This window comes from Papilio polytes, unplaced genomic scaffold (assembly GCF_000836215.1).
Source record: "Papilio polytes unplaced genomic scaffold, Ppol_1.0 DF822400.1, whole genome shotgun sequence".
In the NCBI taxonomy this organism is placed as follows: domain Eukaryota; kingdom Metazoa; phylum Arthropoda; class Insecta; order Lepidoptera; family Papilionidae; genus Papilio; species Papilio polytes.
Window position 1 is genome coordinate 751,505 of NW_013526804.1, and position 17,062 is coordinate 768,566.

Consider the following 17,062-nt stretch of genomic DNA (forward strand, 5'->3'; position numbering starts at 1 on the left):
ATCCAATCACAACTAAAACCTTTTTTTGCGTAGACAACACTCTCAAAAATAAGATATGTTTCCCCAGCGTGTGACGTCATTTTACATAAGCGTTATAACTCTTTAAATAAATACACCATGAAAATATTTCCATCAAATTTTACATTAATTAGTTAGTTTTTTTATAAAGATAACATTATATTTAATGTCTAAAATTAAATGCTTCGTGTTGTACATATTTTTTTTAATTAATGAACTCTTGCGCACTGCTTAGCAAGAATAAAAAAAAATCGTATCTTGAATACGCTATTCCCTTCAATGATAATTCTTATATAATAATAATAATAAGTCAATTATTGTAATAATAGTACAATAATTATAATCGTTAAAAATTAATTTTCTAGAAGTACATACGATGTAAAAAGGAAAACAAGATTATTGACAATAAAGGTGAAACTTACGTTTAGAAAAAATTGTATAGAGTAGAATTTAAACACCAGAAGACAAGGAAAACAGATACTTTCATGTCTCCTGTTGTAAAATGTTCGTTTATATACAAGGTTACAGACACACAAACAAACATGTGAATGTTGCTGTGAATTTTCACCACCGAAAAACATCTCGAAAAAATTTAAACGCTATTTTTGTACATGTTTTTCGGTAGTGGAAATAGACAGTAAGAAATAAGAGGTGGCGACGTCTTTGTAAAATTCTGTCGCGCTACAAGTTTCGATATGTCAAAAGTCAGAGTGACAGATCTGTCAATTGCGCGGGAAGTAGGCAACGTTCCGTTTGAAGCGTTATTTGATTTCTACTCGTAGATGTGATTTATAACTTAAGAACATATAAGTTTTTGATTGTAATTCACTATTACTTTAACCAAATAAGAAAAAAAACTATTGTATTCAAAAACAGTATTTGACCTTTAAGTTGGCACGTGTGGTGGAAGATTATTCTTGTTTCCAACGTGCCAAAATAAATATTAATTTTGAAAGTCGCGACAGTCAAATATTTTTTATTAATTGTGCTTACCTTATGAATGTTTAACTTCAAATTTATCAAAGAAAATTATTTAACACATTCAATGTCGAAAAATTGTTTATATGAAATGTGTTAAGATTGCAAAGAAACGGTTAACGATGCAATTAGAAGCAGTGATTTACTTTTCTAAGTTGTGAATTTCCACTGTCTTACTTGTATTGCACACAAGCATTAATTGTCTCTATTTCTGCAAAGCGAATGAGAGAAACAATTTGTCTTTAAGCAAGTGTTTCAACAATGGAAACTCACAGAAAAGTTAGAGAGTAATCGCGAAATAATTTGTTATTACTTGATGAAGCCACCTTCAAAAGTTATATGAATTAAAAAAGTAGAAGAAAGTATTGAGATTTCATACATATAAAACATATTAAAAACATCGTGCTGTTATCTTTTATCAAAATTGTTTCATAGAAAATAAAATGCAACTGCCCTTCATTGTCTTTTTTTTGTTCCCGGACCAGTAAAGGACCGTTCAATACTAATTCTAAATCTTACGGAGAATTTATTATACAATTACGAAAAAAAAATTAACAGAATATTAAAGAATTACTACCGCCTACCTAATAATGAAAATTAACCTACAATATTAACTAAAATTCTTAAAACTATGTGGAAAAATGATCGAACAATATACAATAAAAACGATTCACTAATAAACCAGTGATCTCTCCAAAAAGATAGGATTTCAAGCTTTGAGGTTTCGTAGGATTTTGTTTTTCAAGCCAATAATGTGTTAAAAAGAAAAATATTACCTGTCTAAAAAAAATTCTCTCAGTCCTATTCAAGTATTTAAATTTTTAAAAATATGAAAAAGGTTGCAAGTTGAAACTGTGTTTGTGGCCAGTTAGGAGATCACTGTCAATAACATTAAACTTGTAAAGGCGGCTTATACCATTTGTACAGACCGGCGCAGTGCTGGGCACTTGGCAATTTTCTACTACATATCAGTCGCAACTCTCTTTTTATACCGGGAATTGAAACCCACAAACGCTTTGCACAAAAACAATGACATGTTAAACATCTCAATATAATATAATCCATATATAGGGTTATTTAAAAATAAAGCCACTTAAAAATTAACTAACGTTACAAAATAAGATTAAAACAACATAATGATTTGTTCCCGATGCGAAAAATATTTTATATTATAATTATAAAAAAAATCTAATAACATTCTAAACGGAATGTTTAATAGCTAAATTCTCTTTGCAATTTGTCCCATCCTATTATTTCTGTACAAACTTACACAAAATAACCATTTTTTAAGCTAGCAACAAATGTCAGGCATAACACACAGATTTGTGTACGTATTAATTAAAAGAATTAAATGTTGTTCGATTTTTAAATTTTTGACGTTTGAAATGCGGTCTGGTGGGGCGTTCGACACGACAATGGAATTTAATTGTTTTTTTATTCAGTACAAAAGTATACATATCATCAAAGATTTCAATACATATAGAGACCAATAAATTAATATTATTCTCCAAATATACAAATTTACAAATATCCCAATTATAATGGTTTAAATAAATATTAATTTCTATTTGCTATATTTCATGCAAGCACGAAATATCTGACATTCATTTTTAATACTTATACATGGTAAGTATATAGCGAAAGGCCAATTTATGTATTGTAAATCTTTGATATTTATAAATGCAATAAACATATACAAGTACTAAATGCTTAGATTAAAAATAGTTCAATTTTTACAAACAGAAAGCAAATAGTAATGAGCAACATGCTATCGACTAGTTTTAAAATTTCGAATATAAAAATTTTTCTTTTGTTATCTTTTAAACTTGCATTTGACATGACGTCATTGGATATGTATTTTGATTTGAATATAATTTATTTGTATATTTTATTTTTTGGTAATTACAAAACCACAAAATCAGCTGCGTCCATATTTGTAAAATAAATCGCAGTTTATTATTTATTTGATGATTAAAAAAAATCGCGATATTTTAAATTTTTTCCTTGCCCTAAATTTTATTTTATACAGATTGTCTTTTTTCGCGCAGTCTACTCGGTATAGAATTTATGTCGGAATGTCGAATGCAAGCCATACTCATGGTCTCTGAAGAGAAATGTACGACAATAATCTTTTTAACTTGTATATAATATATGTATATTTTAATTACATACACAATACAAAGACTTCTTAATTTCCATGAGGCGTACATTAACACGTAACTTACAATAAGTAATCGTATGATATTTTTTATCCAAATAGATTTTACCTAAATTTAATCTGGGAGAGCGTATACATTTTTTTTTCAATTTCATCCCTCCGTAATATATTTTCGATTGAACACCAAAAAATTCCACAAATTTGAAGATACTTTTTTTTTGAAGATTTTTGTGCTAGTTATAATTTTAAAGTCGACAAGAATATAATAGTGATTATCCATATTTTTGTATAGTCGATAAAACATTTAAAACTTGGACCATGAAAAATAAGAATATATTTTCTTAAGATACAATAATAGTACATAAAATATATAAGTTTACTAGATGTACCGATGTACGTCCGTGTATATACCATGGTGGGGCCGAAGATGCCCTAGGTCTAGAAGCAAACCGCATTTATAATACCTAAATATCACATTTAGTAATATGGAAATCCACGTGTTAGCTTAGACACAGTTTAAATTACTATTTTTTTACAAAATAATAATTGCACATAAGTCCGAACATATCGATACGAGGCTCTGCAGACATCCGCGCATCCCTACTGTCGCCGTCCCGCTCGCTCGCCCCGCGGCAGACGGGGACAGAGATAGCCCCGAACAGCTAATCATTTCATTCAATATATTACCTATCTAATTATAAAAACACCGCACAAAATATGCGATAGTTCACTTAAAAATCGATAACGTTACACTCATAGCTAGCGTATAATTAATTTGTTACAATTTTTTATTACTTAAAAATATTTAAATAGTTGATTTTATAACATTAACTTTTGGTTGTCTTTCACTTAAAAACAAGGTCAAAAATCGAGGCTTTTCGGATTTTGGGAGAAATTTTGGACAACCTTCTGTCGGTTGCGCTTATAGCGGCATTCGTTTGATGTCTCCCATCTCTACAAATAGGCGCTAACCTTAGTTGTATTTTCTGATTTTCTCAGCCTAAAAAGAAGCTGATAAAAGAAATCTTGTACAAAACTTAGAATAGAGTAATCTAAAAGCCTTATTGAATCGATGTTTTTGTAGAGAAGCGAGAGACGTATTCGGAATGGCACTAGAAGACGCAAGTGACGTCATCCCGAAGGCCAAAACGGCATGGGTATGGGGTGTAAAGACTATTTTACTGTGATATTGCATTAGTAAAGCTGTGGTTATATCGAACCGGTCGTGAGTTAAGGTAACTATTGTGATATTTGGTGATACGTATCGTGTGTGGAGCGGTGAGAGTCGCCGGCCGGCGGCGGCGGGAAGCTGTCAGGGGGAGGGGGAAGGGGAGAAGCTAGCAGTGAAAACGAACGCAAACCAAAACCGGTCGAGTCGGATAAAACTATAGTTATTGTCACTATAACAGTATACACGGAAACTCGCAACTATTGCACTAAAGCCATAATGGAGGCACACCGACACCGAAGTTGCGACGCGTCTCGCCAACGGAATGTACTTTATAGTAATTATCACAAAGACTGAGGAGATCGCGGCGTCGCGGCGTCGCGCGGCCCGAGCCCGCGGGCCCGGCGCCGGCCTCGGCTGCAGTCTACACGTGATCGGGCGGCGCGGGCGGCGCGGCGGGCGGCAGCGGCGGCGGCGAGCCGGCAGGCGGCGTGGGCGTGCCATTGCGCGGCCGCAGCTTGTCGGCACGTAGCCGCTGCACCGCCTCACGCATCTCTGCCGCCAGCTGCCGGTCCGAGCTATCGATACGCGGCCGACGCGCGGGCGGCGGCTCCTCGGGCTCGCCAGCCAGCCGCCGCAGCAGACTGGGTGCCTCGCTCGTCGCCATCGGCGCCCGTGGCTCCGCCAGCCGCTGGATCAGCGGTCTCTCCAGGCTCGACCTTATGATACCCTCGAGGAAGGATCCGTTCGCAGGCGGCGCTTCGTCGCGCAATCGCCTCATCATGTGAGAGGCGTAGAGGTCTGGTGCTGGTGGAGGGGCGAACCCCCCCGCCCAGAACGGGTACCCCGAAGGATAGGCTTCTGGCCCATTGAGCCCGTTCGTGAAAGGTTTAGTTGGAGGCTTCGGCGGTGGTTTGGGTTGCGGCTTTGCTTCCTGCTGCGGCTTTGGCTCCCTTTTTCTCGGCCGCATTAAATGTCGCTCCTTCACTTTGTACTCCAAAGTGGAATGGGGTACGCCGTAGTAGGAACCCGCCCTGTGCACCGACATCTCCCCCCGCTGCACGGCTTTCACCGCCTCGACGAGACTGTCCCTGTCGTAGTTCCTGTATTTGCCTCGCTTGGGGCGCGTGCCCTTTCCGCCGGCCGCCGGTTGTCCGTTGTTGTTGGTAGCGGCGCGCGAGTTACTCGGCGCCGGGTAATTCCTCTGATTGTCTGGTGGCGTCTTTATGACCGACACGTGCCTGTCGGGCGCGCGCATGAAGGGTAGGTCGGGTTGCGGCGGCCTCTCTAGAGGCTGCTGGAATTTCTGACTGATACTTTTAGCTATGACGTCGCTAAGGGATGTAAATAGATGTTGGGTAGAGGGTGGGTCAGCGAAGACCGACGGGAGGAGAAGTTGCGAGGCCTGGTTGAGCGTCGGCTGGGGCGGGGGTATGAGCGGGGTGATGGGGGTGACGGGCGTCGCGGGGGACGGGCTCTTCTCGTCCGGTGGCGGGAAGGTGGGTATCTTGAGTATAACGGAAGGTGGTGAGTCGGTTCGCTCGGGCTCGCTGTCGGGGTCGGAGTCGTGCGACGGGTCGGTGGGGATGCCGCACTTGTTGATCTTATTGCGTAGCGTGGAGCGCGGTATCCTGTAGAGGGCAGCGGCGCGGCGTGTGCCCAGTCGACCCGACTGGATGTCGCGCAGTGCTGACTGCAGCTCCTCCTCGGAGTACGTCCGCCGCGATACGTTGTTAGCGTTGTCCGTCACCGAGCGTTTTAATCTGAAACAAATTGGAATTTGAGACCAAAATCCTCTGTGAGAGGCTGAAAACTGAGTTAAAAACTTTGTTTAGTTTCGAAAGTTGAAACCGTCTATTAATGTTATGGAGACTTAAAAACTTAAGAACTAAATTTTGCAGAAGATATGGATTAAAGTCGCGATCAATAAATGAACCATAATGAACCTTAAACGTGTCCTGGCTTAAGTATGTTAGGCATCATTCACAGAAGCTGGTATTGTCTGTGTCTATTTGATTAAGATAAAGATTTAAGAAGATGAAATTAGATCTGAAGTTCTTCAAAAGTAGAGTAGAAATGTCATTATCGTAAGTAGCAAATATTTCGCGACATAGCAAACATTTTCCTAATCTTATCTAAGGAACGCAAATGTTACGTACAGGCCGAGTGAAATGAATCAGAAAACAATCTAGGTCAACAGCCGGCAATCGGGCGGTCGTCGAAACGCGACGTTTCAAAACGGTCTGTATTAAACCAGAGATAAGCGAAATGCGAAATATTTACTCTTGGACTCACCGATAACGGACTGGCTATGAATGCATCTTTATCTTTTCCTTTCGTCTTTTATTTCCCGACTTTGATTTTTAAAAAATAAACTTTATGCTCCGCAAAATACGGTTGAAAATAAATTGTCGATCGGCATTCGTCTTTAGTTTCATCTTAGGTTTTACTTTCTTATTTTTCTATATTATTGATACGGTATTGCAGTCTTTATTGCATGGTGGTAGGAAATATTTTCGCGTGGTGTGGTCAGGGTCCGCGGCGAGGATGCAAGGTCGATGCACCGGGCGACTATCGCTGCATTTTTATTTGTTTTGGCGAGTCATGCGACCCACATCGCGGGCCCGTCGAATGAATTTATTCAGTTATCGATTGGGCTATCGTGTACTTATAACGACGATGTTGAGACATTGTTCTTGATGACGTGAATCGTTTTGTAAATGTTTTATTCAGTAAAGTGTTGGAAGGATTTAGAAATATCCTAATCTTACGATGTCCTGGTATTGAGCATGTAAATTGAACGATATAACTACGTGCAATCACTGATATACTCTTAATGCAAAGATATATGAATGTTACAACCGAGAGCCTTTTAAACAATGTTAAAAGTGTTGGAATGGTATAGTGTAATTTGGTTATACAGCAGAATCTCGATAAATCAAACCTCGGTAACTTAAAAACCTCTATAATTTCAAAAAATAATATTTTCCCTTCTTATCAGAGCCTAAAACCTCTATAACATAGACCCTTGATAACATAAAACCTATATAACTTAAAATATTTTGTGTTACCCTTGAACTTTAATTGAGGTAACTACTGTATTAACGTTTATTTTGATTTGTTTCTTCCGCGCATCTAATCTGGCTTGTTTTTTTAATTCTCTATTACTTTCTTACAATTAAATGATCGATTTGATGTTTATGAACTTTAACGATAAAATGTCTAACCGATCCCTAATAATGAATCATGGTTAAATAAAAAACTCGTTTGTCCGTCTGATAAGCTAACGTTTTCTTTCGCAATTTGTTTCATAGCTAGGAGCATTGACATTGTTCGATACACATGAGTTCTTTGACATGAAATATATTTATGAATATACTTCAAGTGGCGTACATACATAGATAAATACAAATAGATAGGTTATATTTGAGTAATGACAATTTTGCTTCATTTCAAAAACTTTAGATAAAGTCCTTGTTGTTTAACTAGTTTAGAGTAGTAAGATATGTGTATAGTGCAGGCATTAACAATGGCGTTATTTCCTAATGTATATAAGCAGTGGCTATAATGGCATGCGTATATGCACTACATAAAAACATAACACCGAGTGCCATAAAACATTACAATCCATCATGGCGCCACCTGTCAAAGGTGCATTGACCCCGAAGTCGATCGCTCAGTTTCGTTTTCACAGTTTAATGGGTGCGTTCACTTGAGCATTGTTTGTATAATCCCAGTGCTATGTTACAATAGGAAGTTTGAACGCGACCATTTCAAATGTTGCCATGTTATGGGCAATATATGGTCTATGACTACTGACCATGGAGAATTGTGATTTCCCTAACAAACGCATTGCTTATTGCAATGATTCTGTGTCGTTATCATAAAATGTTTGTTTTATTGTTGTTCAATCGAAGTGAACATACGGAAAAGGAAATTTAAACGATATTGGAACATATGTTCAATAAATATATGACGTTAACCTCAATATGTTAATATAAAGATTATGTTTTAACTAGCTGTTCCCATGCGACTTCATCCGCATAGAGTTTTGAAAATTTTATTTTGTTGTTTACATGTATCAAATTGTCAAAATTGTCAAAATGACATGACGATGACAAACCAGTGCAACCTTGCTTTCTTGATGTTGGCAGCAACTTATGGTCTCTTTCCCACATTAGGGTTTTTATCCAAAATGTTTATCCCCTAAGTTTAATGGCGTGAAAATATATAGCCTAAAGCGGGACGTAAGTGTAATTGCTGACATCCTAAGCAACAAAGAAGTGTGTGTTTACGTTTTATTATAATAGTATAGAAGTATAGATAACAAAGTTGAAATTCAAAACAACATAAGGTAAAAGGTAAAAGTTAGACAGCGATAGTCAATGGGTTAATACTCGTGTAAATAGTGTTCATCTATATTTTTCGAATTAATACAGATAATTTGTTTAGTTTAGTAAAATAGTTCTTTTGCGGATAGTTTTAGCGTGAATGTTTAGGTTATTAAGGTTAGAATTTCGGTCTATAATGGGAAACTTTTTATAGAAGAGTAAATACTCCTAAGAAGCAGTGGTCAACACTATATTATCATTTTAAAAAATATAAAAAATTATCATACAACAAAGAAATATTGTAATACTATTTGTACATTTCTAACCTCAATTAACGACTTCCCCGGCCGTTTCGCGGGCGAATTTCTGAACAAGGGAGAGAAAAAAAAATAGGGAGGTGCCTCAAAAGGCCTCAGGCCAAACTGCCTAATGAGCATTATGGAAGGAATACTGCGTCAAAACCTTCCCTAATAAAAACAAAAGCAGATAATTATACAAATGCTAACCGACAGCCCTACTCAAACATGGCGCCTTTTATTTGTTAGTTTCCTTTTGAATAGCTACAGCATTAATGCGATATGTGTTGATAGTTGATGCCCCCGGCTACCAGGAACAAAGGCCCTCATTACCTTCTACCAGGGACATTGTTGATATAAAATGATACACTAATTCTGACTTACAGTTTTTAACTCAAATCGATGGTGACTTCGACCTCATGTGTTCTCAAAATAAAGTATGCTAGTGGAGAGTTACGTTGCTGTGTTTTTGTGTATATTGTCATCCCTTTCATACTCTTTGACAGAACTATGATAGCAATATGTATTGTTAAGAAGAAAATTAGTACTACGCTGGAGGATTGGCGCATCACTACATTATCGACATAGACGTCGCGTCCCTATCTCACAGCTGTCAATGTCATTAGCCGTATTGGAATAACTCGCCATCCTGTTGGGATCTCTAGCTCTGAGTGTTTATGTTGATATCGCTAGTTACAATTATATGATTTGTTTAAAAGTATTAACACAAATATTGACTGTAATGTTTTCCGTGACTGTACATAATGTTACATTTTGTATGCGACTGTACTTTACTTAAATTGATAACTCATGTAAAAACAGAAGGACGCAGTCATATTGCTTTTAATTTAACTAAACTTTTGCTAAATGGATTGACCATTAGCAACGTGTGACCTTAATTTGATGTAAATTTCACCTACCCACGTACTTATATCGGAGAACCGCATCGCCTAATTTGCTATTTCGCTCCGTTTCTGTGACCGATATTTTTTGCTATGTTTAAATTGCAACAAAAAGAGGTTTAATTCGAAAATAAAATTAGGCTACTAATACTTTAGTCACGATAGTTTATTTCAGTTTTTATCTATATTAAAATGGATAGCGTAGCGTATATCAGTATATCAGTACAAGTATTATAAGAAAAAAATTTTGTGGTGACTCGTGGTTATATCAGCGCATGTTGCCATATCTATGTGCCAATTAGATCCACTGAGGGTTCCGTGAAATTCCGCAGAGGTTTATCCTCTGCTCCCAACTATGTCGTACTTATGGCGATAGCTATGTATTGTAAGCGGCCATAAAGTTTGAATAGTATAATATATTGTCTCACCTGGAATTATCCAAGTTATTGTGGTCCGGGGGCGGGGTGCCGCTCGTGCTGGACGTGGATTTTGCGCTCAGGTCCAGCGGTTGCTCGGCCGATATCGGCGATGAGGTCGGCGCTGGCGGCTTGTCGCATTCAGCCAGCCTACAAAAAGACCAGAGTTAGGAATTCTATTCACTTATACGCTTGTAATACAATTTTTAGCTTTGACTTGAATTTTTAAATTTTCGATTCTAAGTTATGTAATCCGTTAATTTACAACATGAATATTGTTAGTTTTTTGAGAGTACGCACTTAAACTACATCACAACTGTTTAGTCCCGCATTGATCCCTATGAGATTATAGTGCATACACTACTGACTCTTTAGTTGTGCAACTAAACAGTTGTGCGATAGTTTAGTCAAAGGTGTGCGCCCGCTCTTAGTAGTATCGAATTAAACATTATAAAAAGATTTTGACACCATTAAAGTAAAATTAAGGTATAAAACAAGAGTGTCTCACACAAATAGAGCGTGCAACAGGTTTTCGATATAACATTTCGAATACGCTTCTGAGATGTTTGTTCTTAAGATAATGGTTGTATTCTAGATTCGCTCAACAATGTACGTCTGGTCTGAATCTGAGAGACATTGTATGTCTTCAGATACGTCTATGTACAATGTTCTGATACCGATGAACAGAGATGTCGATCAGGAATATCTTGGTACAATTAATATAGGAATCTTGTAGATGAGGTGTATTTGACCAATAATAGAAAAAATAATTTTTAATTCAAAGAAACCTAATAAATAAAGATACATAATTTTTCTATCTATCCATCATCATCTCCTCTGTCGCCGTAAATAACTGATATTTGATTATGAGTTAACAGTTTTTATTTAACAGTTATAACTATAGTTTTAAATATACTTGCATTTTTCTATGTTCACTTTTTTATTTTATTAATAAACTAGCTTTCGCCCGCGACTCTGTGCGTGTGGAATTAAAAAATCAAAACTAAATAGCCTATGTGTTCTTCCAGAATATCCACTACATCTAAGTATGGCAAATTTCGTCGAGATTCGTTCTGCAGTTTAGGCTACACACTCTAAACAAACACCCATCCATCCATCTATCCTTTCGCATTTATAATATGAGTAGGATTTATTTGAGATTGTCGCAAATATTACGCAATTCCTAATTAAACGAACAAAACTTTTACCTTGTTATTTCCATTTGCATGTCTGAATATATCTTTGAATTTGACTGTTCAAACTTGTATAGTATTGTTTAAATGTTCTGTTTTGAATTTGCAAACGAAACGTATTTCAATAGTGTGGAAGCCCAACCGACGGCGACAAAAGGCGTGAAACACTATTGTATAGTTGCAGACTCGTCTGCTTCTTGCGACATATTCTGTGTTTGAAATACAAGTTATGCAATTTCTTGTACAAACAAGCTTGATATTAATGTTCCGAGACGTTTGACCAAATTAAGGTTTTCTTTTAGTCTATACTTAACTCATTTTTTTTTTATAACATAAGGTGGCAAACGAGCAAGCGGCTACCAGAATCCGCCAAAATTGCGAAGCGACCGCTGCCCATAGACATCCGCGATCGCAGATGCGTTGTCTACCTTTATTCGACGGAGGAGTAGACGCACATAAAGAGGATATTGCCCCTTCCTATGCATGTCCTCTACCGTCAAATCCACTTCCCCTTTCCATCCTCTCCTTATAAGAAAAGGGTGGTAAAGAGAAAAGGACTTAAATTAGGCCTCCGGCACCACACTCATCGGACGAAACACGGAATTGCTTCCATTTCAAGCATGTCTTCTGTGTGGTCGTGGTGTTACACCGGGCGTGCCGGCACATTTGTGCTAAGATGTTAAAGCGGGCACTACCACTGTCAAGTGTATCAAGTATCTAAGTTAATAATTTAAAATAAACTACTTAAATATAATACAAAATCAATAAAATAACTATAAAGTATTGTAGATTTACGTCTTCATTCTATTTAAGAGATTTACGAATACCATATCGATGTCATTTAATTCTCCAATAATATAGTGAACGTCTTTACAATACCCGCTTTCTTACCTATAAGGCAGGTGCACAGATATCGCATAGTGCTACCATAAGTTATAATCTTATACGAGACTTCCCATAATAATAAAAATGAACGATGTTTATTCCATTTGAATATAAAATCGACGAGATGTTTATTGTATAGTAACTTCACAATTCTTGTTCAAAAAGTTCGATGTCGTAGAAAATTTTAACAAGCTGTAAATATAGAGTTGTGTATTTTGTGTTGAACAGATACTTGTAATGGAAAAAGTAGGGTAAAGTGGATTTGTTTTTTTATTTAATGATATGTTTTTATGATTACAATAGCTGGTGCGATAAAATAATATCAGTATTGATAAAGATTTTAAGTAATATATTGAAAAACTAGCTGTGGCTTGCGACTTCATCCATGGTAGGATTAAAAATAGCCGATGTTACTAACTGATAACGTAGCTTTTTAATGGTGTAAGAATTTTCTAAATCCTCCTAGTAGTTTTTTTCAATGCGTATATGAATTTAAAAGTAACATGAATGGATAAGATAAGAAATGAGTATATTAGAGGAAGTTTGAGAGTGGCCCCCGTAGTAGAGAAGGTAAGGAGTAAAAGATTAACATGGTATGGACATGTTATGACGAGGGATGAGTCGCATGTTACAAGGAGAACGTTAGTTATGAGTGTGGAAGGGTACATCGGTAGAGGTAGACCTAGAAAGAGATGGATGGATTGTGTAAAAGGTGACATGATCAAAAAGGGAGTGATGACTGAGATGACGTATGATAGAGTTATGTGGAGGACAAAAACCCGTTGCGCCACTACGGGAGTAGGATAAGGAGATGATGATGATATGAATTTAAAAATAAATGATTCAGGTTTAATTTTGTAATTGAATTAGTTATCTACACAATAGTTACACGTTTATGTAATTATGAAAATTTAGAATATACTTAAAGAGATTTCGTTTATTTTATATACCCAGCTTACAATTTTCAATCAAAACGTATACAGTTTATGAAAATCATTTCTTTAATCATAAAAAGCACTCAAAACTAAATTAACTTCAAGTCATTAAAATTTAGCCTCTTTAATTAGTTGCCGTTTATGTCCTAGAAAATCTCAAACTATGGTCAACTTGTATGACGATTGTGCTTTCTCTACCGAGGCAAAAGGAGTGAACATTATTTATCCGAAACACGGTTCCCTCCAGCGGATCTTAGATTGTCGGCGCATCCGCTTTGAGAATCGGCTCCGAGCGGAGAGGGGGGTGAGACCTGTACACGTGTAGTTTGCACTAAGGCGCACTGATTGCTTTCAATGAAACATCTGTTTTGACGAGTGCTATAGACAATAACCGATATTATTCAAAGAATTAAATTCACTGCCAATTTAGTCTTAAATACAACAGATTATGTTATGAGAGATATAAGTGATGTAAGATATATTTTATTGAATTGTCAGCGTCAAGATATTTTACTGAAATGGGAAGGAAATTAACGTCCTCGACTATAACATCAGATATCTTGGAGGCCATAGATAGTTAGATATGATTACGAATAAGCTATAAGCTATAAGTTTAGTATGATAAAAATTGATATACAAATATTGACGAAGAAATCAAAAAAAATACCGACGAATTTCGTAGCTCCTTTTAGAAAGTGAAATCCAAAAATACAAATCTTTCCTCTTTGTAATATTAGTATAGATAAAGATGTAGATGCGGAACTATTTGTATTATTGCAACTAATTTCAAAAATACTTTTTCCATTAGAAAGCTGCATTATCAGTGAGTAACGTAGGCTCCATTGATAACAGATTTTTTGTTATAATTCTTCGGGGACGGACGCGAGCAAAAGCTAGTCTCGAAGAAAGTACATGCGAGAATTTTTTACACATAGTCGTAAGAGTATAGGAGACTTGTATAACCCAAAATGGTACAATGAAAACAAATGAAAACCCACTGATTGTAATTATCGCCGCGGTGGCATTGGCAAGGCGAACAGAACAATGGCGACGTTTTCGTATTTAAATTACAAATTGACGCTAGTATTCGTATGTGTACGCTAAGTTCCACAACCATTGATATTTTAATGATTATATTGTTTTAAAAACTATGTCAATGGCTAATAATTTGACACGAGTTAACGCAAATTTGGACTACAATTTACGCCATTTTAGCAGCGCAGAATTAAAAAAAAGTAACCTATAATATGCCTCTTCATGTCAGCTACAATCCAGTGAAAGTCTCGTTGAAATCGGCCCAGCCGTTTCAGAGGTTACCCGGAACAAACGCGGCTTGCGGACAGATAGACAGACAGACAAAAAAATTTTAAACGCGATTTTCGTTGTCAGCAAAGCAAAATACATCATCTTCATCAATAATGGCCGGTTTCTCAGCTATGTTTATCTATTCGTTAATGTTTTTTGTTCGATAAATTCATATAAGCGTTTCCGAACTGCGTAACTTGAATTTTCCTTTGTTGATACAAAAGTCAACTAACACTAATGAATCACTAGTTATACATAGCTTTATAGGTTAATATGATAAATGCGAAAGTTTAGATGGAAGGATGGATGTTTGTTAGAGTTTGTAGCCTAAACAACTGAATGGATCGTAATGAAATTTGGCATAGATGTAGATGATAGTCTATAAGAATACATAGGCTACTTAGTTTTGTTTGTTTTTAATTTTACGCGAACAATAGCTTCAGAAAACTTCAGAAATTCAGCATAAATTATTTAAACTTTTGACTTAAACAAATTAATGACAATTCCTGTATCTCCGGTGGTGACGGTTAAATGTAATATATAATATATAAATATACGAAAAAAAAACTTACTAAACTTTGTAGTAGTAATCTTTGTTATTGATAAAAAAATTTGAAAACAAATTTATCCGACATATTGACGTAGAAATAGTAAAAGTTTTTTTTATAAGCAAGCGGGCTTCATAAAATGCTAACAACCAGCATTGCAGATTCGTTGATAATCCCAAGGTTGGTATAGGGAAAACTGTTACACTAAGCTATGCTACTACGTAATTTTATTTACAGGCAATTTATGAAAGAACTAACTAGGTATTTATTAATTTGACTGGCGAAGTCGCAGCATGAGGTAATGAATAGGATGAATACGGGGAACGAATTTTTTTTTCACAGTTTTACAGCGACACTTGTAATTCTTGAGTTATAAATGGGCAGACATGATTCTGGTAGCTTATAGAATACGTTATATTTTTTATGTAAAAATGTATTTCTGCTAACTCTAGCGAAAAAAACTTGCGAATGGAAGGTCTGGGAACAGCTGAATACGTGGAAATTGTGGTTTTTGCCTAACATGATATTGAGTAGGGGATGCCTTTAAAGATTTTCATTCCTTAATTACATGTTTTACGTATTTTATTTACTTTTTGAACATTATTAGCACGTTAATTCAATGAGCAGCATTTGGTTATGACGTAATTTCAAAATGGCAGTTGATTTACGCTAAGAAGTACTTAATTAACACGTAAATTGCAACAGAAACAATTTGATCCTCACGTAAACTCGCACTACGAAATAATGTTATTCGACGTGTTGTCCTAAGTATGGGTAATGCTGACAGTTTAAAGCGCTTAGCCTCAGTAGCCATGTTATCACTTTATGTAAAATACCATCAATTTATTATCGATTTTACAAGGAAGCCCCATTTGAAAGATGTCGATTATTCACTCAATCGAGTCAGGTCGACATAGGTGACAGCCGAGACCGGTCCGAACCGGTTCAAACCGGTTTTATATAAGGACAAATGCGGGCTGCGTCTAGTTTTGTGTATTTTAACTAGGGCTAGGTCTGCATAATAAAATAGCTTTAAAACCCAACGTTCGGAAGGTCAACAACTAGACCGCAAACAATAGATAGGGCGAAATATAAGAAGGTTTGCATAGAATCCGACATTCTTTTGAATTGCTTTGTTAACATGCAATAAAATATGCAAAGCACAATTTTGTACTACCAAAAGAAAAACCATAACACGTAACTCATAGAGAATAAGCAATTGTAAAATTTAAAAGAACTAAACTTGATATCAACGAACTTAGATTCTCACAAAACTGCAAAAAACTTACAAAAGATTAAAAAATGCTTGAAGTAGAAGTGTCATCTACCTTGCTCACTTACTCCTCCTATAAACTATATGTTCTATCTCTTTCATGTAACGAATTACACGAACGTGTCGTGTTCTAAATTCAAAACTGACAAAGAAGTTTCATTTCAAAAATTATTTTTAATGTCTAACGTGTTACGGAAGGAGCAATGTCTTTGCCATGCACATCTGCTGAAGTCATCGACCATAATTGCCCCCTTGTTACATTGTAACCATGTCTTTGACCACATAGCCTTCTCATAGCTATCATTATGAAGCTAAGGAAAAAATAACAAATTAGAAAGGTGGATTGTTTTCTAAATTCTGCTAACTGATTTGGAAAGTTCCAAGTCTTTTTGACATAAGTAAATTTTTAAAAGTCTATTTCTGTGTGTGTAAACGGAGCGATCTTTATTAATATTTAAAACATATTAGCAATCGTTATTCGTTCTCATGTCTAATACAATAGGGGCTCTTCTACTTAATCAAAGCTAAATCTAACAGATTTTACTGTAAGAATGCAATGCCTTTTACGTCTTTCACCCTTTTTATATTTATTAGTACACCGTGTTTTGTTCCGTGGCTTTATTTTACCACGAAAGATTCAACACCGAACTGATGCT

At 36.1% G+C, this 17,062-nt stretch overlaps 1 protein-coding gene across 3 annotated transcripts in view; it reads right to left on the reverse strand.

Annotated features, from left to right (window-relative positions):
* Nucleotides 1-2,336: 2,336 nt before the first annotated feature.
* LOC106106135 (mushroom body large-type Kenyon cell-specific protein 1) overlaps nt 2,337-17,062 on the reverse strand; it is a 158,466-nt gene continuing 143,740 nt past the window's right edge. For all 3 annotated transcript variants that reach the window (XM_013286674.1, XM_013286675.1, XM_013286676.1), the window contains 2 exons: nt 10,280-10,417; nt 2,337-6,085 (listed from right to left, as the gene is read on the reverse strand). In XM_013286674.1, coding sequence (XP_013142128.1) covers nt 4,747-6,085; nt 10,280-10,417 — 1,477 coding nt within the window. In that variant the 3' untranslated portion in view covers nt 2,337-4,746. The remainder of the gene's footprint in view (nt 6,086-10,279; nt 10,418-17,062) is intronic.